This window comes from Bos javanicus, chromosome 13 (genome assembly GCF_032452875.1).
Source record: "Bos javanicus breed banteng chromosome 13, ARS-OSU_banteng_1.0, whole genome shotgun sequence".
Classification (NCBI taxonomy): domain Eukaryota; kingdom Metazoa; phylum Chordata; class Mammalia; order Artiodactyla; family Bovidae; genus Bos; species Bos javanicus.
In genome coordinates, this window is record NC_083880.1 from 31,551,173 (window position 1) to 31,577,209 (window position 26,037).

General features: G+C 37.7%; 1 protein-coding gene across 1 annotated transcript in view; it reads right to left on the minus strand.

Moving 5' to 3' along the window:
• CUBN (cubilin) overlaps positions 1–26,037 on the minus strand; it is a 263,943-nt gene that overhangs the window by 192,319 nt on the left and 45,587 nt on the right. The window contains exons 18-22 of the mRNA XM_061436135.1: positions 17,359–17,503; positions 16,960–17,138; positions 14,007–14,172; positions 13,420–13,636; positions 9,472–9,602 (exon numbers count right to left, since the gene is read on the minus strand). Of these exons, the coding sequence (XP_061292119.1) occupies positions 9,472–9,602; positions 13,420–13,636; positions 14,007–14,172; positions 16,960–17,138; positions 17,359–17,503 (838 nt within the window). The remainder of the gene's footprint in view (positions 1–9,471; positions 9,603–13,419; positions 13,637–14,006; positions 14,173–16,959; positions 17,139–17,358; positions 17,504–26,037) is intronic.

The window sequence follows — 26,037 nt, forward strand, 5'->3', positions numbered from 1 at the left end:
GTATTACTAAGATAAAAATTCATGGATCAAATGAACATTAAATAAAGGCTGTGAAACAGTCTCCTTGAGCTGATGAACTTATAGACTGACCACAGACTCACTGACCACACCACATTCAGATAGCTTTAAGAATTTATTTCAGAATGCATATTGCTAGGCCTTGAGCAAACACAAAAAGAGATATCATTAAAAAGCCAAATAAGGACATAAAATAGAATACTAAAAATATTCTGTAAACCAAAGAGAAGACAGGAAAGTGGAAACAGAAGAAGGGCATCTATGAAAACCCCAAACTTAACATCATACTTGGGTAGTAAAGGACCAAGTGCTTTCCTGTCAAGATAAACAGCAAGGCCAGTATGTCCAATCTCACTCCTTCTATTCAATGTTATAGACAGTCCCAGTTATGGCAAAAGGCAAATAGAGAGAGACAGACAAACAGATAGTGAATAGGAAAAAATAAAACTGTCCTTACAGATAAGATCAATTGCCTATGTAAAATACACTAAGAAATCTACTAAAAGATACTGGAACTAATAACCGAGTTTAGTAAGGTTATAGGATATAAGATAATTATTCAAAAATCAATTTAATTTTCAAATACTATTCCAATAACTGGAAAATAAAATTTTAAATACCACTTACAACTGCATAAAAAGCATAAAGCACTTGACAGAAAATTTAATGGGAAGAAACAAAAATTCTACAGTGAAAACTTTAAAACATAGCTGAAAGATAATTCAAAAGATTTGAATAAATAGAGAAGTAAATATGATACTGGATTGGAAGACTCATTGTAAAATGCCCTTTGTCCTAAGATTCATCTATATATTCAATCCAATCTTAATCAAATTCCCAATAAGTTTGTATTTTTCGTTTGTTTGTTTTTTTGCTTCAGTTCAAATTGAAAAGATGATTCTAAAATTGTATATGGAAGTATAAAAAGCCTAGAATAATCAAAACAATTTTGAAGAATCTGGATGATTTACACTTCCCGATCTTAAGATAAACTATAAAATTACATAATATGAAATAATAGAGTCTATTGTCATAGGGGAAAGATACATAGATCAATGGAATAGAACAGTCATTCCAGAAACTGACCCAAAGATACAAGGACAATTAGTTTTCAACAACAATCCAAAGGCAATTCAGTGCAAAAAGGACAATCTTTTCAACAAATAGTGCTTGAATGGTTAAATATCATTTGCTAAGCAAACAAACAACCTCGAATACATAACTCACATTACATAGGAAAATTAACTCAAAATGGGTCATAAACATAAATGTAAAAGCCTCACACCAAAAATCTTGCAGAAGAATCCGCAGAAAATCCTCACAACTTTAGTAGACATAGATTTTTAAGCAACATAAAAAGAAAAAAAAGAAAAACTAGCCATGAAGGGAAAAAAGGACATATTATTGCTCTTCAAACAATACCATTAAGAAAAAGAAAGGGTCAGCTGCACACAGTGGGAGACAATATGTGCCATACATTTATCTGAAAAAAGACATAATTGTATGTAGAGTATATAACATATGACAATAATAAACAGAAATGAACAAGATGATTTCAATGGACACTTCACAAAAGAAATATATGAATTGCCAATAAGCATGTAAAAAAGTACTCAGTCGTACTAGTCATCAGGGACATGTAAATTAAAACAATAACGAGGCACAACCATTGGTGGCTAAAATGAAAAGATTGACGATACCAAGGATTGACAAAAATGTGGAGAAAGTAGAATTCTCTTTCATTGCAGATGGGAACATAAAATGATATAACCACTTTGGAAAAATAGCTGGAAATTTCTCATGAAATTAAACACAGCATTACTATAAGACCTAGAAATTCTACCCTTAGAATTTACTCAAGAGAACTGATAATCTAAGTCCACAAAATACTTATACATCAATTTCACAGCAGCTTTTTTCATAATAGCTAAAAACGGTTAACAATCCAACTATCCAAAAACAAGTGAATGGATATCAAATTATGATACAGCCCTTACAATAGAAGACTATTCAGCAATGAAAAGAACTTCTTATAAACAGGATGATATGAACAAATTTGAGAAGCATTATGTTTCTCATGTAATAAGCCAGACATAAAAGAATGCACTGTGTGTTCCCATTCATATTTGCCTTTTGAATAGGCAAAATGAATACACAGTGATAAGCACAAGGTCTGCAGTTGTCGAGATGGAGGGTGGGGAAGCCCCTATAAAGGGACACCAGGACACCTTCTGAGACGATAAAAGTGTTCTATATTTTGCATGGAGTGGTGATGACATGGGTATACACACTTGCTAAAACTATGAATGAATTTTACTACATGGAATTACAAAATAAAAGTCTATGGGTTATTAAAAGGGTGAAAGTTCTGTTAAAAGACAAGTTGAGTTCTCTGAAGGATATCCAATAAATAATTTGGATATCTAACATTTAATAAATAAAGTTAAAACAGAGAAAGAAAAATATTTTGAAAGTACACATTTTATAAATATTAAATGATATAATATTTAATGTTAATATTTTTAGTTTTTATGAGATTCATGTCTGTAATTTAACAGAGAGAAAAACAGTGGTTCTCTAAATTTATTTGTTTCTTAAAAGGTTACTAAGTGCTTTTACCTAACACTGGAACATGTACAATGTTCATATGACAGTGTAAACTGCTCTTTGTAAAATAACATTGATATTGAGAAGTATGAGTAGGCTTATGTTTATAGGCAGTGTAATGAGAATATGCTAGGCTTTGGCTTCCTACTATGCTTTGCAATAAAGCACAAATAATTAAAGTTAAATATATTCCCATAAAAGGATATTCACATATTGTCATGATGCTTTTTACATCAATACAAGATCCAAACATGTAAATGCCTTTTATTTATTTCTCATGTACCCAAAGGGAAACTTATGCCCAATGGCAGTTTGCCCTTTATTATGGTCTAACAATACTGACAAACTGATGAAAAAGAAAAGTAGATTTCTTCCATCTAATATATCCAACTGAAGTAGCAGTGAAAAGCACATCTCTGCAGATCAAAGATAGCTATTAGTAGGCCTCTCACAGCTTTCTTTCTGATCAACTTCAAAAAAAAAAAAAAAAGTAAAAGAAGAAAAGAAAGTATATAAAAGTTTTCCATGGATGACCATAAAATCACAAAGTCATATTTTTCTAAAAATGACAATGTAGGTCTGCCTCTACTAAGCACTTTTAAATAAGTTTTAGTAACATAGCATTCAGTTCATTATCAAAGGGGAAATTCAAAAACATGGATAATCCTCCAACTCCAAAAGCAATGATGCTATCATCACATATGATTTGGGTGACAGGACAAGGATAAACTGATCCTGTGGCTAGAAAAGTGTCTCTCCTAGGGAGACTCTAGATTATGAGTAGCTGTTCTACCACCTCCCTGCTTTGTCTTGTGAGATAACTAATGGGATTTTGTTGCTTAGTTGCTCAATTGTGTCTGACTCTTTGCAACCCCGTGGACTGTAGCACACCAGGCTTCCCTGTCCTTCACCATCTCCTGGGGTTTGCTCAAACTCATGTCCACTGAGTTAGTGATGCCATTCAATCATCTCGTACTCTGCCATCCCCTTCTCCTCCTGCCTTCAATCTTTCCCAGCATCAGGGTCTTTTTCTAATGAGTGAGCCCTTTGCAACAGATGGTCAAATAATTGGAGCTTCAGCTTCAGCATCAGTTCTTCTAATGAATATTCAGGATTGATTTCCTTTAGGATTGACTGCTTGGATCTCCTTGCAGTCCAAGAGACTCTCAAGAGTATTCTCCAGAACCATAGATCAAACTTATGTGATTAGCCAGTCACATTCATGAGCAACCCTATAGGCAGAGCTTTCTGAAATCATTTACAAAATTTCTGGGTCTGCATGAATCCCTATGACCTCAGATTTTCTAATTAACCCTGGGACTGTCATCTGCTTCTACTGGCATATTTGGTTTAACAATCCTCACAATGAAGACCTGAGAGAAGATAAAATTACAGGTTCCATTTCTCCACTAGGAAAGAAAAAGTCTCCCTAACCCAAATCTAACATTCACCTACAATTTTCTGCTAGGTGGTCACAGTAATGACTTTTTTCCCCATGTCAATGATCAATTCTAATGAATATGGATACAAGCTGAATCACTAAAGCAGCTATTGTAAAATTGTATTTGAATATCAGTAATTCTATTTTAAATCTGGCACAGTCATGGCCCTTTAGAGCAATTATGAACTTTTCACAGAAAATGTTTTATTTTATCTTCCCCAACTATATGAAACAGCCAGACATTCTAACCTTCACTTCTTAGAGATGAAGGTACAGATAAAGGAGCTGAGGCTCCGGGAGGTTAGGCTCTGAAAATCACTTAGTTCAGACAAAGCAAAGATAAAATTCACATCCAAGTCCTTCCTTTCCAAATCCTGTGTTCTTTAAAATCCCTGGTTTCTTTAAGCATGGAATGTCAATTTAGAAATGAAGAGAGGACTTCCTTGGTGGTCCAGTGGTTAGGACTTCACCTTCCAAAGCAGAAGGTGGGGGTTCTATTCCTGGGTTGGAAGCTAAGACACCACATGCTTGAAGGCCAAAAACCCAAAACATAAAAAAACAGAAGCAGTACTGTAACAAATTCAATAAAGACTTATAAAAATAATAGAAATGAAGGTGAGTAGGAAACTAAGAATATCACAATTAAATGTCTTATTTAGCATGTTTATTCTAAGAACTAAGAAATATAATAAATAAGATAAATCAGGCTTCCCTGCTGGTTCAGTGGTTAAGAATCCACCTTGAAATGCAAGGGACACAGGTTCTATATGTGGTCCAGGAAGATCCCACATGCATGGGGCAACTAAGCCTGAGTACCATAACTACAGAGCCTGGCTCCAGAGCCTGAGAGTTGCAAGTACTGAGCCTCCGTGCTACAACTCCTGAAGCCTGTGCACCTGGAGCCCATGCTCTGCAACATGAGAAGCCACTGCAGTGAGAAGCCCACACACCTCAACAAAGAGTATTCCCTGCTCACTGCAACTAAAGAAAGCCCACATGCAGCAACAAAGACCCATCACAGCCAAAAAATAAAATAAATCTCAAAACAAACAAAAAAAAAATAAGATAAATCTACTGAGCTGGAGAGTGGTAGGAAACCCATACATACAGCAAAAAATATTAGAAAATACTGACCAATGAGAAAGTAAATCTTTAAAAGATCAATAAACTTACTAAAAACCTTTTACAGAGGGAAAATATCTGAATATCTCAAAGCAGAAAACACAGAAAGAATCAGAGAGGCTTGTGACTTGCCCCAAGCTTTCCAAGTTAGCAGCAAGGTTGGGACCAGAACCAAGGCTCTGACTATACCTTCAGCTGTCCTTTCACCAAATCATAGAAAACACTTTCCATCATGAGGAGTTACAGCCCAATCCACTATGAGATCTCAGTTGTAACTCTAGTAATTTATGTCCTAAGACATGACTTTCAGAATCTCTGATGAACTGTCATGTTTCATTAGAACCATCTGAATAGATTGCTAAAAACCTACCCTAGACCTATGCAACTCAGATTCCCTGGTGGCTCAGAGGGTAAAGAATCCGCCTGCAATGCAGGAGACCTGGGTTCAATCCCTGGGTTGGGAAGATTCCCTGGAGAAGGGCATGGCTACCCCCTCCAGCAATCCTTCCAGGAGAATTCCATGGACAGAGGAGCCTGGTGTCTACAGTCCATGGGATTGCAAAGAGTCGTACATGACTGAGCAACTAACACACACTCTGGTACCTGAACTTTTAATAAGAAAACCCTACCTCAAGTTTCCAATGAATGCTCAAGTTTGAGAACACTGCTCTACTGGACTGAAGTTTTAAAACAGAAACAGAACACTCTCTATTCATGTCTTCTAAAGAAACCCTTGTTTGCCCTTCTGTTAATCATTTCTTGACTTCTCACTCTTAGATGTCTCTTCTGTGCTCAATTCCAGGGTGATGGATGAAAAACAGCACTAAACACCTGCCCGCAAAGTGAATCAACTGTGCATATACAAATATCTACCTTTTCTTAGATTCTTTTCCCATATGGATCATTACAGAGTATTGAGTAGAATTCCCTGTGCTATTGTCTATTTTATATATAGTATGTATATATGTCAATCTCAATCTCCCATTTATTCCACACTTTTAACAAATGTAGGTAGCAATCTAATAAGATAATGTCATGATCCACTAAGGAATCATGACTGTTTCAATGTCTGAAAAACACTAGACTGGACATTATACAGCTTTCATTTAATGTTAAAGTGGAAAGTGTGTCATGTACATTTCTCTCTTCTTTCTTAAATCCTCTTAAAGTCCTCTCGGTAGGATCATAGTAATGTATATGCAGTAGATGTTAACAGAAAATAAAATTACAGTTAAAAAACTAAAGGTAACTAATCAATTACATTCTCTCAGAATTAAAATATTTTGTGCTTTAAATTAACAAATATTTAAAATCCAGTTTCATAAATCAGTTGCTAAGATATCCTTGAGGGTTTCTATCCGCAAAAATTTTCTTGTTAGTTCTTTGTCTCTCTTACCCCAGGCACATCTGGATGGAGGCAGAAACAGTGATGAGAGAAGGAGTCAAAGTAATGACCAGAAGTCAATCTCTTTCCGCCCAAACACATACTTAGGGGCTGACATCATAGCCCCATGGTACAAACTACAGATGGGAAAGTAACTGGATTCAAGTCAGGAAATTTAACTTTTATCAGATGAAGACAGGAAAGGCTTGAACAGAGAAACTCACACCTGTAGAGCCGAGGGACTAAAAGCCAACAATCCAACACCATCAAGATTGTGATTGCTCTAAAAATAACTTTTGCTAAAGCAATAAATAAGATGAAGACCACCAACTGAGCTTCCATTGACACTTCTCCCTGGTACTATTGCACCCTGCAGACAACATCAAAAATAATATGATAGCTGAAAAGAAAGCACCCCACCACCTTGCTATTTCCAGGTGGGCGGCTCACTCAGACTCCGGCTGCCTGGACCCCCAGGTCAGTCTCCTGAGTCCAGCCCTTCCCTGAGCAGTCCTGCGGGGGCCCCTCAACAATTCATGAGGGCCAGCCACACATACCCTCGTCTATGGGAAACTGAGACGGGCTCCAAATGGTAAGATGAGGGGCCATATGGCTTCCTGGATACAATCATCAGGTTGCTCTTTAGAATATTTGCCTGTGGGAGTCAGACCGATGAAATCATCCAGCAAAAGGCAGGCACACAGCGACCAGCCAGGCTCACTCAGGCTCAGCCAAGGAACAGAAAGCCAGCACTTCCTTGTCTGTGATTTCAGCCCTGTCTGGACGCAACAGCCAAGGTAGTGATTACCCTACAGGGAGGCCGACCAGAGTCTGCAGAGTTATCCGCCCCAGAAAGCCCTTCTCTTTCCTCACCTGTGTTTCCCTTTGTTTATCAGTTTCCTGTTCTGTCCAGCAGGCTTCTTTCCTTTTTCACAATCTTCTTATTTTATCTGTCTCTTATCTTTCTCAATTAAAATGTATCATACTCCATGCCAGATTACCCCCATTGCACTAGATACTGCTTTACAAATCAGTGTGATTTTTAGCAGAGCTGTGTTAGTCACTGTAGCGGCACTGCGAGCTGTTACAAAGATTTCCATAATATTTTAGGAGGTCCCACGTGCATCGTTTGTTATCTAAGTTACAGCTAGTTTATTCATGCAGCAAATTAAACTTGTGTTCACAGTTGATTAAAGGCAGAAGACATCCCAAAGATCATCAAATCCAACCCCTTAATTTTACAGATGAGAAGACTATGGCCCAGAGAGTTCAAGTGACTTGCTCCAAATCTGAATCTAATATTCAGCTGTGGTTTGGGCCAAATATATGAGGCAGATAAAACCACAGGAGTATGGAAAATTGTGTGCATACTAGGATTTCTTGAAAAGCCAGTTTTGGTCAGTGGATGTTAAAAATCTGAACCAAGTCCAGTAAATATGTCAATCATATAATATAACCTACTGGAATTGCCAGGGATTCAATTTCTCAGGTGCTGGAGCTAAATAATAAACTGCCTTGAGAGTGGGACCCATAGGAGAGAACGGTGTATAGCTTTCTCACAGTTGGGATCCTGGAGAAATCTAAAGCCATGCTTCTAAAACAGAACTTGAACTACTAGAATGCAGCCTGAAACAAAGAATCAGGGTCAGATGCTCTGAGAAGAAACAAGTGAGAAACTGAGAGGGACTCCAAGTAGATTAACTTACGTTTTTTTTTTAAAGGGAGTGGGGGCTTTAAAATATGAGAGCCTGGGGTTTCTGGATGCAGGAGTGTCAGCAGGAGCGCATATGGCACAATGAAACACTCTCAGTACTTTCTTAAGCAACAAAGAATTGCATGCTTCTGGGACAATTCAAAGGTGTGAAATGCTTGGGAGACTTAGTCACATACCCCCATATGTCATAACTGCACAGTATTTTGTTCCATGAGCTATCTTTCTAAATACTATGCAAAAGGAAAACCCAGACTCCCTAAAAACGTGTATATCCCAGTGGCAACATGAACCTAAGAAAACACGTTTATTGCTGCTGTTTGGTCGCTAAGGCTTGTCCAACTCTTTATGACACCATGGACTATAGCCTGCCAGGCTCCTCCGTCTATGGGATTATCGAGGCAAGCACACAAGTGGGCTGCCATTTGCTCCTCCAGGGGATCTTCCTGACCCAGGGATCGAACCCACATCTCCTGCATTGGCAGGCAGATTCTTTACTGCTGAACCACCAGGGAAGCCCTAAAACCCATAGTTTCTGGGGCCAGCTAGGAACATCTCTGGTTTACCTATGACCTCAAAGACCCTGCTGGCAAATGGTGCTTGTTTCCTACACTGCATTGACAAAGAGCAAAGTAATGATGAGAATTAAGTAATAGAAAAATATAATAAAAGGAATAAATGCTGAAAAGTTTCAATTTCATTAGGTCAAATTTAGAAATGTATATTCTAACAAGAAAACTTCCATTTTCTGCCATAGAATTCCATGTAGTGTAATGGTTTCTAACTCTGTTTTTGTCCTTTTTCTAATTTCTTAAATTTTTGGTCTCTTTGGTAACATTTAATTTTGATAGAAATTTAAATTCAACAGAAAAGTTGTTAGGAATAGTTCCCAAATTCCTTTCACTTAGATTTACTACATACGTATATTTTGCTCCCATTGCTTCATTATTCCTAAAAACATAAACATTTTCTTACACAACCATAGTACAATTACCAAAATTAGAAGATTTAACACTGATAAAATACTCTTATCATTACTCTATGTTTAACATGAAAGCCACTTAAGTCACTACACTTTATTATAAAAGCATCTTTCTTTATATAGCACAAATTTTGGCATAAACTATTCTTATGGTACTATTTAGTAAGAAAGTAAGTGAAACCAAGCATACAATGCTGTTTTCTCACCTGCTGAGGCATCAGTTGCTTCATAGTTTATTAGAAAGCCTTCATAAGCAAGGTCAGAGTCAGCCACAAATGTAAGCCTTACTGAGTTGTCATTACTGGTAAGAGAGGGCGGAATAGATTTTCCACAATATCTATTTGGAACCAAGAAAGAACACAGATTTAAAAACTTTCAGGATGCTCAGAATGACATACCCCAAATTCAGTTCAGTTCAGTTCAGTCGCTCAGTCGTGTCCGACTAGGACATGTTAAAAAAACACAATAATAATATCCTATATTAACCTTAAAAAACAAATTTATTTCAAGCACAAAGCATATACAAAGTTGCTAAAGATCATCCAAACTCACAGCTACTTCCTTTAGACGGTTTTATGTATGTGCCTAAGTGTGTGACATGTCATATAACATAATTTTAATGAAATTAGAAATTCTGAGCTACAGTAGGTAACCATATAGCATATTAATGAACTTATTAATAAAAATATAATAAACATACTTATACAACAAAGGAAAATCATGTATTATAAACTCATAGCACAGACTCTAGAGTCAGCTCTATCCCTTACAGGCTTTATGATTTTGGACAGATGTCTCAGTTTTCCCATCTATAAAATGGGGATGGTGATATGACGTACTTCAAAGAGTTGTCCTGAGAATTGTATGAGTTAATACACTGTATATAAGGAACTTAGAACAGTGTCTAGAATAGTTAGCCTTATACAGGTGAACTCGACTATCTTTACAATACTGGTCCCTGCAGAGGTAAGAATTTGATTGCTAATCCATAGCAAATTTTTGCTGAAGAAAGCAATTTTTACTCGGGAAACCCATTCTATAAGACATCATGTTGTGAGCTCTTATCTAGAAACACTTGTGAGAGAAATGACTAGAAAATCAAAATCTCAATTCAAAGAACACTTGGTAAAAGCAAAGGAATGACAGGAGGAAAAAATAGAAACCAAAATAAGACAAAGTATTAAACATGGGAAATGGATGAGTTAATTTCTGAGGCAGAAAAAGGAGGGAAAATGGTGTATAATACCATTTCAGTGTAAAAATGATTTAATATCTTAATCAAAACAAAGGTAGATGAATTAATATTCTATATGTCTCTCTTTTGAACAACAACAATAACAGTTTATATCATTCAGCAAAAAATAGGTAATTTTCAGTGATTAGGAGTCAAGTACCAACCATAAAAAAGAAGGAATTTTAAAAGTTTAAAGATTAAGACAAGGAAGAGCAAAAAAATGAAGAGGGAGAATAAAGTTAGGGGAAAAAATAAGTGTAAGGAAACAATGGATAAGGAAAAAAATGTTTAAAAAATGGATGAGGAAAAAGAAAATGAAATACAAAAAAAGGGGGGAAAGGGAATCAAGAGATATCTATGCCCAACAAAGATGTAATAACAGGGGCTAGATTTACATAATCTTTTTTTCTGAAACAACTGAAAACCTGGACAAAATAGATAAAAACAATGGTTCTCAAGACACTAGATATCAAGCAGTGGAAGACAATAACTCTTCAGAGACAGGAGACAAGTGAATAACAATGATCAAACTGTTTCTGAGTAACTTAACTGCATCCAAAAACAAAACCCAAGAATACTTAGAGTAATACAGTAGTGTCTGGTACACAAACACAAAACTTAAAATGTCTGTCATCCTATCAAATATTGGTGTTCAGTCGCTAAGTCGTGTCTGACTGTTTGTGACCCCATGGACTGCAGCACATGGGGCCGCTCTTAGTCATGTGCACTGAGTCAGTGATGCCATCCAACCATCTCATCCTCTGTTGCCCCCTTCTCCTCCTGCCCTCAATCTTTCCCAGCATCAAAATCCTTTCCAAAGAATTGGGAATATCAAGTATTACCAACTATGAAAAGAAGGAGGAAAGTATAACCCATATTGAGAAGAAAACTTCCTCAATCATACTATAGTGAGAAGGACTGAATCAGCAAAGACATCAAAATTTTATAACTGTATCCCACCAATTTAAGATGCTAGAAGGAAAAAATTAATATGTAAAGTAGGGATGTGAAATAAAAGATGGCCTGACATGAATTTCCAGAAGTGAAAATTACAATGTCTGTGATTGAAAAATGTACTTGGTAGGATTGATAGCAGAATAGACATTATAGAAGAAAAGATTGGTGCATTTAAATACAGAGCGATACTTTCCAAAATGAAATGCACAAAGACAAACTCAAATAAACAGAGTATCAGTGAGTTGTGGGACAGTATCAAATGGCCTAAGATAGGTGCAATTAGAGTTCCAAGGGCAAAAGAGACTAAAAAAGCACTTCAAGAACTAACAGCCCCCAAATTTTCAGATTTCATTAAACTATTAATCCTCAGACTAAAGGAACTCAACAAAATATGCTGACTGAGAAAAGTCAGATGAAAAATGAGTACATACAGAATGATTCTGCTTTTATACAATTTCAGATACACAAACTGACTTACAGTGATAGAAAGCAGTGCAATGATTTCCTGGGGCTGGGGAAGAGGGGCAGAAATGAAGACTTATAGAAGGTTTGAAGGCAGGAAGAAGGTGTGAAGGTGATGGATATGAGCACTGTTTTGATTTTGGTGATGCCTTCATGGGTATATCCTCATGTCAAAAGGTAATTACTAATGCCCAAGGCTACACGGAAAAAGAAAGAGCGTTCCAGAAAAACATCTATTTCTGCTTTCTTGACTATGCCAAAGCCTTTGACTGTGTGAATCACAATAAACTGTGGAAAATTCTGAAAGAGATGGGAATACCAGACCACCTGACCTGCCTCTTGAGAAATCTGTATGCAGGTCAGGAAGCAACAGTTAGAACTGGACATGAAACAACAGACTGGTTCCAAATAGGAAAAGGAGTACGTCAAGGCTGTATATTGTCACCCTGCTTATTTAACTTATATGCAGAGTACATCATGAGAAACACTGGACTGGAATCAAGAAAAGCTGGAATCAAGATTGCTGGGAGAAATATGAATAATCTCAGATATGCAGATGACACCACCCTTATGGCAGAAAGTGAAGAGGAACTCAAAGGCCTCTTGATGAAAGTGAAAGAGGAGAGTGAAAAAGTTGGCTTAAAGCTCAACATTCAGAAAACGAAGATCATGGCGTCCGGTCCCATCACTTCATGGGAAATAGATGGAGAAACAGTGGAAACAGTTCAGACTTTGTTTTTTTGGGCTCCAGAATCACTGCAGATGGTGACTGCAGCCATGAAATTAAAAGATGCTTACTTTTTGGAAGGAAAGTTATGACCAACCTAGATAGCATATTCAAAAGCAGAGACATTACTTTGCCAACAAAGGTCCGTCTAGTCAAGGCTATGGTTTTTCCTGTGGTCATGTATGGATGTAAGAGTTGGACTGTGAAGAAGGCTGAGCGCCGAAGAATTGATGCTTTTGAACTGTGGTGTTGGAGAAGACTCTTGAGAGTCCCTTGGACTGCAAGGAGATCCAACCAGTCCATTCTGAAGGAGATCAGCCCTGGGATTTCTTTGGAAGGAATGATGCTAAAGCTGAAACTCCAGTACTTTGGCCACCTCATGCGAAGAGTTGATTCATTGGAAAAGACTCTGATGCTGGGAGGGATTGGGGGCAGGAGGAGAAGGGGACGACAGAGGATGAGATGGCTGGATGGCATCACTGACTCGATGGATGTGAGTCTGAGTGAACTCTGGGAGTTGGTGATGGACAGGGAGGCCTGGCATGCTGGGATTCATGCGGTCGCAAAGAGTCGGACACGACTGAACAACTGAAGTGAACTGAACTGAAGGCTACACAGTAGTGAATAATGATATAGAAAAGGTCACTGAGAAGTGTGTTGATCTCACTTATTTTTTATAATACAACATGGTGGATGTTAACATCTTTTACAGAAGCAGAACACAAGAAAGCAGGAAACTTTCATGTTAAAAAGCAAAAAATAAAATATTCTCACCTCCCAAGAGATGTCTGAGAACCAGTGTCATAAACTTCTAGATAGTCCTTTGTGCAATTGTAATGAAACTCCAGATGAAATTCTCTGAATCTCAGATGAATCAGGTGACCAGGTTGGACTATGATATGCCAGGTACAACTGATGCCATGGGGGTAGATATTTGGATGGCCAGGACTTTGAATGTTTCCGGTTGACTCTGTAAGAACTTTTCCACATGCTGTTGAAATAAAAATAATAATAATTATCCAAGTTATTTTTAATTCTGATTAAAATTAGAACCAACAAGCTACCTGGAATTCCAAATAAAAATAATCTGATCATAACCTCTTAAAAGGTCAAAAAGGAAAAGTTTCCTTTTGTGCCACCTAGGATAACCTAAATTTCTCTCTTATTAATAGGTATCAATAAACCACTGAGATGTGCTGATTAGGAAATATATATTTCCTTTGCCTTTAAGTGTACTTTAAAATTTTTACAGCATAGGTGACTACACACCTACAGTATAGAATGATTTTCTATAATAATATATTTCCATTGTTCACTTATTCTCATACAAGCCCCAAAGGCAAAGTAGAAGAATCACTTACCCAGAGCTGCACTGCTAAATTCAGCCACAAAACCATGGTTGTCAGCAGAAGAACTTTTCACAAATATGACATGAAGAGAGTTGTACACGGATGTTATAAACGAAGGGATGTCTGCACCACAATGCTTTTCATTTTTCAGAGAACCCAAAATGGAACTGCTGCCAACCTAAGTAAAAAAGATATGTTCAAATTTATTCTCCTAGATATTTATTTTGGAAAACTTCTTCAAGAATAATTTTTTAATAAAATCTATTAATATAGTAAAAATCAATTTGAGAATATTTTAGTTGCCCTAAAAGAAACTCCATCCCCATCAGCAGCCACTCCCCATCCGCCTCAAGCCCCAGCCCCACAAAGCCATTATTCTGTTTTCTATTTCTATAGATTCCCTCTTCTGGACATTGCAAATAAATGGAATCATACAATATGCAGCCTTTCGTAACTAGCCCCTTTCACTTCGCATAGCATTTTCGAAGTTCATCCATGTTGTAGTGTGTATCATTACTGCATTTCTTTTTAATACCATATAATATTCCATTGCGTGGATATATCACATTTTATTAATCCACATATCAATTGATGGACATTTAGGTTGTTTCTACTTTCTGGCTACTATGAATAATGACTGTAGTCATTTAGGTACAACTTTTGTGTGAATGTATATTTCATTTTCCTTCAATGTATACCTAGAAGTGGAATTGCTGGATCAAATGATAACTCTATGTCTAACTTTTTGAGGAACTGTCAATTGTTTTCCACGACAGCCGTACCATTTACATGTTCACCAGTGGTGGGAAAGTGTAAAAGGGTTCCAATTTCAACACTGGTTATGATCTGACTTCTTGATTATAGTCATCCTAGTGGTTGCGAAGCAGCATCTTGTTGTGGTTTGATTTGTATTTCCCTGATGATTAGTGACGCTGAGTATCTTTTGTATATCTTCTTTAAGTAAATATATAAATTCATATTCTTTGCCCATTTAAAAATTATTTATTTTTAATTTCAATGAAGTTCAAATTTTTCAGTTTTTCTTTTGTTGTATTTTTTGTGTCAGATCTAAGAAGGCTTTGCCTAACCCCAAATCATAAACACTGACTCCTTGTTTTCTTCAAGAGTTTCATGATTTTAGCTCCCAAATTTAGGTCGGTGATCCATTTTGAGTTAATTTTTTTGTATGGTGTAAGGAAAGGCTCCAGTTTCCTAATTTCATTTGCGCATATTCAACACTACTTGAAAAAACCATTTCTTCCCATTGAAAGTCTTGGCGCTCTTTTCAAAAATCAATTGATCATAAAGATATAGCAATTTATTTCTGGATTTTCTGTTCTGTTACATTGCTCCATATTTTTATTCTTACTTGAAGAATACATGTAATATCCTCACTTGATTATTATAGCTCTGTTCTAAGTTTTAAAGTCATAATTATGACTCCTCCAATGTTGCTCTATTTCAAGAATGTTTCTGGCTATTCTGGTTCCCTTGTATTTCCATAAGAATTTTACAATCAACTTATGAGCTTCTGTGAAAATTCCCACTGGGACTTCAGTAGAGACTGAATTGAATCTTTAGATAAATTTAAGTAGTATTGTCATTTTAACAACATTAGTTCTTGTAATCCATTAATTTGAGATGTCTTTCTATTTATTGAGGTCTTTCATTTCCTTCCTTTGTAGTTTTCAAGAGTATAGATTTTAGATGTCTCTTTAAAGCTATATTCCTCAATGTTTGTTCTTTTTTATGCTATTGGAAATGAAATTGTTTCCTTGATTTAATTTTCAAACTGTTCATTGCTAGTGTATAAAAAAGATACGACTATCATATTTTGATCTTGTATCCCACAACCTGCTGAATTTATTAGTTTTGATATTTTATGTGTACGTGTGTGCATTCCTTAAGATTTTCTATAGACACTATCTGTGAATTGAAACAATCATGTTTCTTCCTTTCCATTCTAGATGCATTTTATCTCCTTTCCTTGCTTATTGTCCTAACTAGAATTTCCCGTATAATGTTGAAAACACATGGTAAGAACAAACATCTTTGCCTTTTTACTGATGACACAGAGGCAAAGTATTTAATGTTTATTATTAAAAATGATGTTAGCTTTATACACTGTTGGATTCATTTAGCTAGAATTTTGTTAAGAATTTTGCATCATTTATACAGAGTGAAGTAAGTCAGAGAGAAAAACACCAATACAGTATACTAACGCATATATATGGAATTTAGAAAGATGGTAACGACAACCCTGTATGCAAGACAGCAAAAGAGACACAGATGTATAGAACAGTCTTTTGGACTCTTTGGTGGGGGGATGCTTTGGGAGAATGGCATTAAAACATGTATAATACCATATAAGAAACGAATTGCCAGTTCAGGTTTGATGTAGGATACAGGAAGCTTGAAGCTGGTGCACTGGGATTACCCAGAGGGATGGCCTGGGGAGAGAGGTGGGAGGGGGGTTCAGGATGGGGAAGACATGTACACCCGTGGCGGATGCATGTTTATGTATGGCAAAACCAATACAATATTGCAAAGTAAAAATAATAATAATAATAAATAAATTAAAAAAAAAGAATTTTGCATCTGTATATTTTTTATAGATGCCCTTTATCAGATTAAGGAAGTTACGTTCTGTTCTTGGTTTGTTGAGTGTTGTTTCATGAATAGATACTGAACTTTGTCAAATGCTTTTTATTTGCATCTATTGAGGTAATTATGTGGTTATTTTCCCCCTTTATTTTATACTGACTATTTTTGGATGTATAGCAGCCTTGCATTTCTGGGCTATATAATCCTCTTTATATGCTGCTGGATCCAGTTAGCTAGAATTTTGTTAAGGATTTTGCATCTATAAACTAGTTTTGTTTCATGTAACTGAGTGAGAATAACATGACATAATATTTTTAATAACATCTAATCAAATGCAGATATTCAAGTGTTTTACTCTCACCTCGACATAATCTGTATCACAGTGGGCAGAACCTCCCATGTCAAAGGCAGTGAAGTTGAGAAGAACCACTTGACTTTGGGGCTGGCGGATGGTCCACACACAGACCCTTTCTCCTGGATACACATTAGGGTAAAAGGGCGAGCGAATGATCCCCTCTCCAGTCAATTCTCCTCCGCAAGCTGTGAGTATGAAAACAACAGTAGTATTTGTCCAGAGATAAATGACTGTTGCCCTCAATTTTATTGCAGAGTTTCACCCTGCATAAAGATATAATGCAATGTGACCTTACAATTAGAATTTTCCCCTTACTACTCGAGGACACAGAATGACTAAAATATTTCAAGAAATGAAAATGTTACAATCATGCAAATGAGACATTTAAAAATTAAATTTTCTTACCCACTTGATAAACAGCACTGAAACTAGCTCTGACAACAGAAGCATCCATTTTAAGCCTGATCCAGATACTGTTAGTAATGGATTTAATGTGAGAGAGGGTTTCATTGCCACAGACTTTTCCAAGTAAGGTTTGATCATCTCGAACCTAAAGAGAAAAATAAAATTGATCTGTAATCCTAATCAAGAAACTAATCAACAAAGAAAAAGAATAAAAAAGAAAATGAGCACAAATACAAAAAATTGAAAATGACAAAGGTGATAAAAATACACAGATTCTGAAAAACTTGTATAATAATTTTAGGGACAACACTATGTTAATATAGTTGAATGTTTGAAATGTTTGTCCCCAGAAAAATCTAAATTACTAAAATTATCTCAAGAAGGAGAAAAATAAAATCTGAGTAGATAATAAGTCATGGATAAAACTTAAAATATTACAAATAATTAGTTTCCCCCAAAAAAACCTTCTAGAAGATGCTCTACCTGGTAAATTAAATTAGACATTAAAGGAAAAGACAATTCCCATACATAATTTGTTCTAAAGAACCCTCAAACATGGAACAATTCCCAAATAATTATTCTCAGAATCATCTCACCAAAGCCCAACACAGATAATACAAAGGAAAACTATGAGTAGATCTCATCTATTAATATAGATACAAAAATCCTAAACAGTTCAAGAAAAGTGAATTCACTTTCTTTGTAGGCTTATGTATCAAAACAAACATGAGGATAAGGGTGATGCAAGGACTATTAGAAATTATAAATTAAACTTGCCAATAGATCCAATAAGCTAAACTATTTTATCTCTATAGATGGCAAAAAGTGTCAGCATTTCTATTTATTAGAAGCAAAACTCTTAGAAAGTCAGGAGCAAAAAGAAGTGTCCTTTATATAATAAAGACCACCTATTTTAAGTCACAGAGAAGGCAATGGCACCCCACTCCAGTACTCTTACCTGGAAAATCCCATGGACGGGGGAGCCTGGTGGGCTGCGGTCTATGGGGTCGCACAGAGTCAGACATGACTGAGCGACTTCACTTTCACTATTCACTTCCATGCATTGGAGAAGGAAATGGCAACCCACTCCAGTGTTCTTGCCTGGAGAATCCCAGGGACGGGGGAGCCTGGTGGGCTGCCGTCTATGGGGTCGCACGGGGTCGGACACAACTGAAGCGACTTAGCAGCAGCATTTTAAATCAACACTCAGTATCTTATAGTGTGGTGGCCATGAATCTGGTCTGTGGAGTCCTAAACTGTATTCAATTCCCACCTCTGTCGCTGGCAAACCTCCACACTTAATAACTTCGAACAAGCTACTAAATCTAAGCCACACTCAAGGAGCTGGATCAAATAGATGAAACCAACACGTGAATTCCTTAGCAAAATGCCTAGTTCTAGAAAAAGTGGACTAACGAGTAACTGTTGCTATTCTTGACCTTTCAGAAGTTTCTCACTCAAATCAGAAATTCTTCTATGAATATACATAACTACTTTTGTTCTACAGAATTCTTTTGGAAGAGCTACCTGTCCAAACATAGCTCCACCCCCACAGCTAACATTATCAAGGTATCAACAAACACCAGCACCTGTGCCTGTGACATCACTGTGAAAGAGTCGCCACTCACAGAAGCGCACAACAAGCAAGTGTATTTTTTTTCCCCCAAAAGCATGACTGTCATGTTTGAGAATGTAGAGCGTGCTGATATTGCTTAACACAATGGTTCTCCATAGGTACCTCAACTGAACATTCTGGAAATCTGTGAAGGCAATTTTTGGCTTTGTTTTAATTACTAGCATGAAGGTGGTTGAGGTGCTATTGGCATTTAGTGGCTGGGGACTGGAGATATGAAACACCCTGAAATGTGAGAGACAGTCACACACAACAAGGGTTCTCCTGTGTCCTGTGTGTCCTTCTTTACAGTGACAGTTATAAATGTAAAATCTACCTCGATTTTATATACCAGATGCAAAATACTTCTGCTCAGTTCTAGTTTGTACCAGATTTTCCAGGATTACAAGTAGAGTGTAAATCAAAAGAAGTTATTTTTTATTCCTGGAAATCTGTCAAGAATTGGTCACCATTTCAGAAAATTCATCTCCAACCCACATGGCCATGTCAGCTTGCATTTTTAGTGTAGCATTCATATGGATCAGGGAGCAAACAATTTATGACTTCATTCTGTCTTCAAGTGCAGCTTGCCTGGGCTTTTAACACACTGACATAAGTTCTTTTACTTTGCTTTAGTTCTCCTAAATCTTACACTTACAGATTTATTTACATAATGTATGTATACAATGTGAACTGATATCATCTATGAATTTCATTTCAGAATAGTATAATAGTCACACTGGAAGGTCTTGAAGTGTAGAGAACCACTGACTTAACCAAATACTCCGAACTCTCACAGAAAATTAGGGAATATTTCTCAGCAGAAATAACTTTTAAACTGAAAATTGAAAGAACATCCAGGTCAAGGGGAATGGACAGTAAAGGAAAGAGTTTATAAGTACCATAGCCAAAGCTGGTGGAGATACGGTAACATGTTACTCCCATCCTTAGCTGGTGGGAGTATAAATTTCTGGAAAGTAACTAGACAAATGTATCAAGAGTCTTGGAAATGTTCATAGTTTTGGACCTGGTAACTTCACTTCTAACACTCTGTCATAAGGAAATCATTCAAGATTCAAAGACACATGAGGTTCCACATCAATATGCTCTATAAACATAAGAATCGAAAATATTCCAAATGTCTAATAATAGGAGGGTGATTGAATAAATCATGGTACAGCCATATGATAAAATCTTACACAGATGTTGGAAACTGCATGCCTTTCCAATGACTCATCCCAAACCAGTTCCTTTCTGTGAGCTGTAACATTAAATTTCACATACTGCCATTAATTTATATTACATAGGTCTCCAACCAAACAGCAGATCTCTTAGGGAAGAGAAAATCCCTGTATCACCTTCATCTTCTAATTCGAAACTCTGCTAATAACTCTGATGGATGCTTGCTGATTCATTAATTTTAAGGCGTGGTATGATGGTTCAATTTTTGTTAGAGACATACTACCGTGCTTAGAAACCAGAAAGCATGAAACACAGAGTAAGAGATCTTCCTGTTCTGGAATCCTCCAGGGTGCCATTCGCTTCTGCTAAGACTGCAGCGAATGTCTCTCTCTTCTCTTTTGCCCATTAGAAGATGACAAGGCGGAAGAAAAACAGCCAAATAGCAGCAGAGCTGGCTAAAGTGGGCCATTCCCCTGGGCCTCACTAATGAAATTCAAGGACTTCGGCAAGGAGAAAGGCAGTTGCAGCCCAAATGTTTTAAGAGGAACTTATAGGGCTCAAGGGCTTTAAACCTAGAAGGTACAATTGATTTTGGCTACGTTTCTCTCGCTCTCTGTGGAAATGAAACCTTATTAATTCTGAAAGTCTGTATTCTCCCTAGATCCTAGGCATGGTGATACTATAACCACAACCCCTGAATGCTCTAGAGTGATACTAAATGCACATCCTGCATTCAATATCAGAGGACTTGTGAATTTGCACATCACAAAAACCTCTTTCTTTTGTGCTTGTGCAAGGGGACAGAATGTGTTATTTTTCTAATTACTCACATCCTTCCAGAAAGAGACTGAATATCTCACAAGCTCATTGCCGTGTGACTTGTGCTGCTTCCCTATGGCCATTATTAAATGGCCTTGACTTGCCCTCGTCCTTGACTCTGGGCTTGGCCACAGGGCTTGCTTTGCCCAAATGAATGTGAGCAGAAGTGATGTGCCTGTTTCCAAGAACAAGCTTTGGGAGTCACTACGTAATTCAACCACCTTTTCTTTTCTGCTCTTACAAGACTAAGAGCTGGGGTCCCAGGGACAGATGGAACAGGGGACCAGATCAGCAGAGATGCCCCTGACCCCACACTGACATGTTAACATGTGTGGAGAATAAGCATAAGTCGTTGTAAGCCACAGAAATTTTCCGTTATTGTTTCTGATTTTATTGTTGTTGACTTTTCATTATTGAAATCTAAACTAGAGAAAGATGACTCATATTTGAGCCTGGTTTGAACCAAAAATATAGTTTTTTTTTTTAAGAAGTCAGCTGGGTGGAATGGGGCATAGGAGGGAGACTCAAGAGAGAAGGAATATATATATATATGTATACACACATAATTATGACTGACTCACGTTGGTGTATAGCAGAGACCACCACAACATTGTAAAGCAATTATCCTCCAAAAATAAAAGTCAGCTGAAGTCATGCCATGGTCACTTGCAGAGGCATCACCACACCAAATCCATTCTTTACTGTAGGTCACATTTGCAAAGAAATGACAAGGACCGTTTCAAATTTTACTGTTCTGTGGATGAGGCCCAGATTTTTCATTGATTGTGCTATTTATTCAGCAAACACTGATTTTTTTCAGGCTCAGAGATCGAATTTATAACCTGTGACCTATGATTTAACCCTACAGGACAGCCCAAATGGCTTCTGATTTTTACCTTCAGCAGATGGATCCAGTTCCTGATGACAAACTACTCATACAAAAGTGTGTTTTTTAATTTAAAAAATTAGTTCTTAAAAAGAAACTGTGTCTTGGTGATCTAAATAGGAAGGAAATCCAAAAACGAGGGGATGCATGTATATAGAGAGCTGATTCGCTTTGCTGTACAGCAGAAACTAAAACAACATTGTAAAGAAACCATACTCCAATAAAAATCAATTAAAAAAAAAAAGAACCACGTCCTGTTGAAAGAGCTAAAACTAATTAGGCTTAAAAATACAGTTTATATGAACTGTGGGTGTGTCTGGAGCCCAGTGACAAGTAAGCTTTAACATCTATAATGGATCATGTCCCAGTGCAAGGTCTTAATACATGTGTTCATTTGTTTGTATCTGCTATGTGTCCAGATTTGTGTCCAGATAAAATGATTTTTAAAATATGGTTAAAAAAAAAAAAAGTTAAAAAAAAAAATATGGTTAAGTATCACATCCTAATTCAAAGCAAACCAAATATGCTGGCACTTAGGCTTGGTCCAACTGAGACAGCTAAAATCAGAGCCTTACTAACCTTACTATACAGTAGCATTTAACATGTGGCTTCTAGTGACGTGAGCCTCAAGCTGAAATGCCCCTTAGCTAAGTAAAGACTTGATCCTGGAGACCAGCCTTCATTCATCTGGAGGGGAACGGGACCCCCTTCCAAATGATAGATTAAAGGGTGAGGAGTAAGAGATGACAGAAGCCACAAGGACTAAAAATAGTTTTCTTAGGTTATTACCTTTCACAATTATTATGTTTTGTGATTTCATAGTTAAATTTTTAAAGCTTTTTATGCCTCTTGAAATAGTATTGCTTTTAATATCTCTACCAATAAATTTGTCCTTTGTTTCTTTAATCTGCTTTTCTAAAACATGGAGTACATGTCTAGTTTTACCTAGAAGTGTGTTCCTCAGTTCAGTTCAGTTCAGTCACTCAGTCACATCTGACTCTTTGCGACCCCATGAATCACATCACGCCAGGCCTCCCTGTCCATCACCATCTCTCGGAGTTCACACAAACTCACGTCCATCAAGTTGGTGATGCCATCCAGCCATCTCATCCTCTGTCGTCCCCTTCTCCTCCTGCCCTCAATCCCTCCCAGCATCAGAGTCTTCCAATGAGTCAACTCTTCACATGAGGTGGCCAAAGTACTGGAGTTTCAGCTTTAGCATCATTCCTTCCAAAGAACACCCAGGGCTGATCTCCTTTAGGATGGGCTGGTTGGATCTCCTTGCAGCCCAAGGGACTCACAAGAGTCTTCTCCAACACCACAGTCCAAAAGCATCAATTCTTCGGCGCTCAGCCTTCTTCACAGTCCAACACTCACATCCATACGAGGCCACTGGAAAAACCATAGCCTTGACTAGACGGACCTACATGATTGCAAACTCCAGTATGTCAGCTGCTGCCACCCTCTCTCCTCCTCCCACTGTCATCATTGGAATCACCATCATGTTAACTTTCATTTCCTGGTGTGCCAGACATTGTGCTGCTGCTGCTGCTGCTGCTAAGTCGCTTCAGTCGTGTCCGACTCTGTGCGACCCCATATACGGCAGCCCACCAGGCTCCGCCGTTCCTGGGATTCTCCAGGCAAGAACACTGGAGTGGGTTGCCATTTCCTTCTCCAATGCATGAAAGTGAAAAGTGAAAGTGAAGTCGCTCAGTAAGGCTAAGACCATTCAAATAGTTTCCCTTTTCACTGAGCAAAGCTCAGTACATTCACATCCATGTACAAAGCCCTACAAGATTTAGTTCCTGTGTAACTCCTGTTTCTCTCTACATCGCCTTTGTTGATTCTAGCCACAGAGTCTATTTTCAGTTCTTCATATTTGTCGATTTTTTTTTTCTCAGTTCCTCCTTCTCCTGGATCTTTGCATTTCTAATCCCTTCTCATCTTCAGACTCAAAATGTGACATCCTTAGGGAAGCTACCTCTAACGTTCAACTAAAGGCATCAGTCCTGTTATTTTCACTCATATATTTCTTTCCTTCATGATACTTTTCCCACCTTGAAAGTATGTAATTGTATGCTCGCATATTTAATATCTCTGTGCTTTATACACCCATCCCCAACACAGAACCTGGCATGAACTTTGATTAACCATGCAGAGAATGAATAGATAAGTGGGTGAATGACCTCTTCTAATTATTCTATAAAGAGTAGTCTTACTGTTTCTATTATGGATGAAGAAGCTGAGTTTAACTGATGTTAAATATCTTGCCTTTAGTGAAACAGAGAGTCAAAGTCCTTTCTCATGTTTCCATGCAATATTGTTCCATTTATATCAGAGAGCGCTGGCCATCCTCTTGATGTGCTCCAATAATTTGGAGCTTTCTTTCTTTTTCTTTCTCTTCCTTCCTTCCTTTCTTATTACTGAGTGTGCTGGGCCTTTATTGATGCATCTGGGCTTTCTCTAGTTGTTGCAAGCAGGGGCTGCTCTCTAGTTGCAGCAGACAGGCATCTCATGGAAGCGGCTTTTCTTGTTGTGGAGCACAGGCTCTAGGACACGTGGGCTCACTAGTTGCGGTTCCCAGGCTCTAGAGCACAGGCGCAATAGTTGTGGCTCATTGGTTTATCGCTCTGTGGCATGTGGGATATTTCTGAATCAGGGATCTAACCCACATCTCCTTCATTGGCAGGAGAATTCTTTACCACTGAGTCACCAGGAAAGCCCCTGGAGTTTTCCTGATGATCTTGATTTCCATAGCTCCTCTTCTCACTCACTGCTCTCCATCTCACTAGTTCCGTGGGGTTTGTGATCTCCACATGAGCACACAACTCCTCTACACACAGGAAGGATTTATGCCATACAATCCCTTGAAACTCCAAACCTAGGTGGTTCTACCATCTCAGTCTATTCCCTGGCTCCCACCGTGCCAATGGGTAGAACTGTTTTCACCTGAACAAAAGCATATTTTATCACTTCATTAAAAGGCATCAGGATGACAAAGCAATTTTGGAAAAACTGTGCTGACAACAAAAATGCTAAGAAACTAGCCAAATGTTTCTAGTCTCTGCCAAAACTCCAAATCCAATATGATAAGAATGCAAGTTACTGGACATCGCCCGATGTCTTCTTTCTTTCTGCCATCTCTGGAAAGACACTTCTTTGAACTAAAATTGATTTCAACCTGTGCTTCACTAGAAAACATGCTACTCTGGTGTATCTGCTTGCTGCAGCCGCATTCCAGCTTCATTTGTCAGAGGTCTTACTCTTTCTCTGCCATTTGGGTTTATGTCCTTAAGCACTTTTCTGTAAATCATCACAGTCATGAGGCTCTGACCAACACATCCCCTTGAGGGTGCCCAGTGAACTGAGGCAGACGGGAAGTCACAGACCTCCCTCACCCAATTCTGAGGCTGGAGCTGAACAGCTCTGCTGCCTGACAAAGAGTAAAAAGAGGTCCTTTGTGAATCTGAAGTCATCCCAAGACCTGTGGGGAATGGGGAGATCTGTGCAGGGCCCAGCCGGGAGCAATGGGAGTGGAGGAGAGGAAGGAGGGAGGTAGGAGGTGATGAGAGGTTCAGAGGGAAGACCGGTCTTCAGTGTTCCAGCTGACTGTGCTTCCCCATTCCCCATTAATTTTATTCTTTCTTTAAAATCTTAGAGATTTTATCTGGCTTTGATTTGTAGCACTTTCTTTTTACTTTCTACATTGTCTTTCATTTCACTTTCTATTTCCTTCCTTAACCCAGTAATTACTCAGGAGAGTGTTTATAGGTTTTCAAGAAGTCGGACATTTAAATTTTTTAACAGTTATTTCTACTTGATTCTCATTATAAAGAGATGTACAATTTCTGCATTGTGAATTTTCTGGGATTGGCAAGAGGTCTAAAATATGATTAATCTGTCAATTAGTGATACTTGTAGAATGGGTACACATGCCTTAGATTTCAGAAGCCAAATTTAGTGTTACTTACTTCTCCCTGTCTTATTAATCATAGTTTGTTTTCGTTTTTCTTTCTTCTTCTAAGAAGGAACAACTTCCCCAGAAGCCTCCTGTTTCCCCAGAAGGCCCCTCTCCTCCTGCTCCCTTTCCTGTCTTGGTGGGGAGGGAACAAACGATGTGGGATGGGTCAAGGAGATCTAGTGAGGGGAACAGCTGTATTCATTTCCTTCCATACCCCAT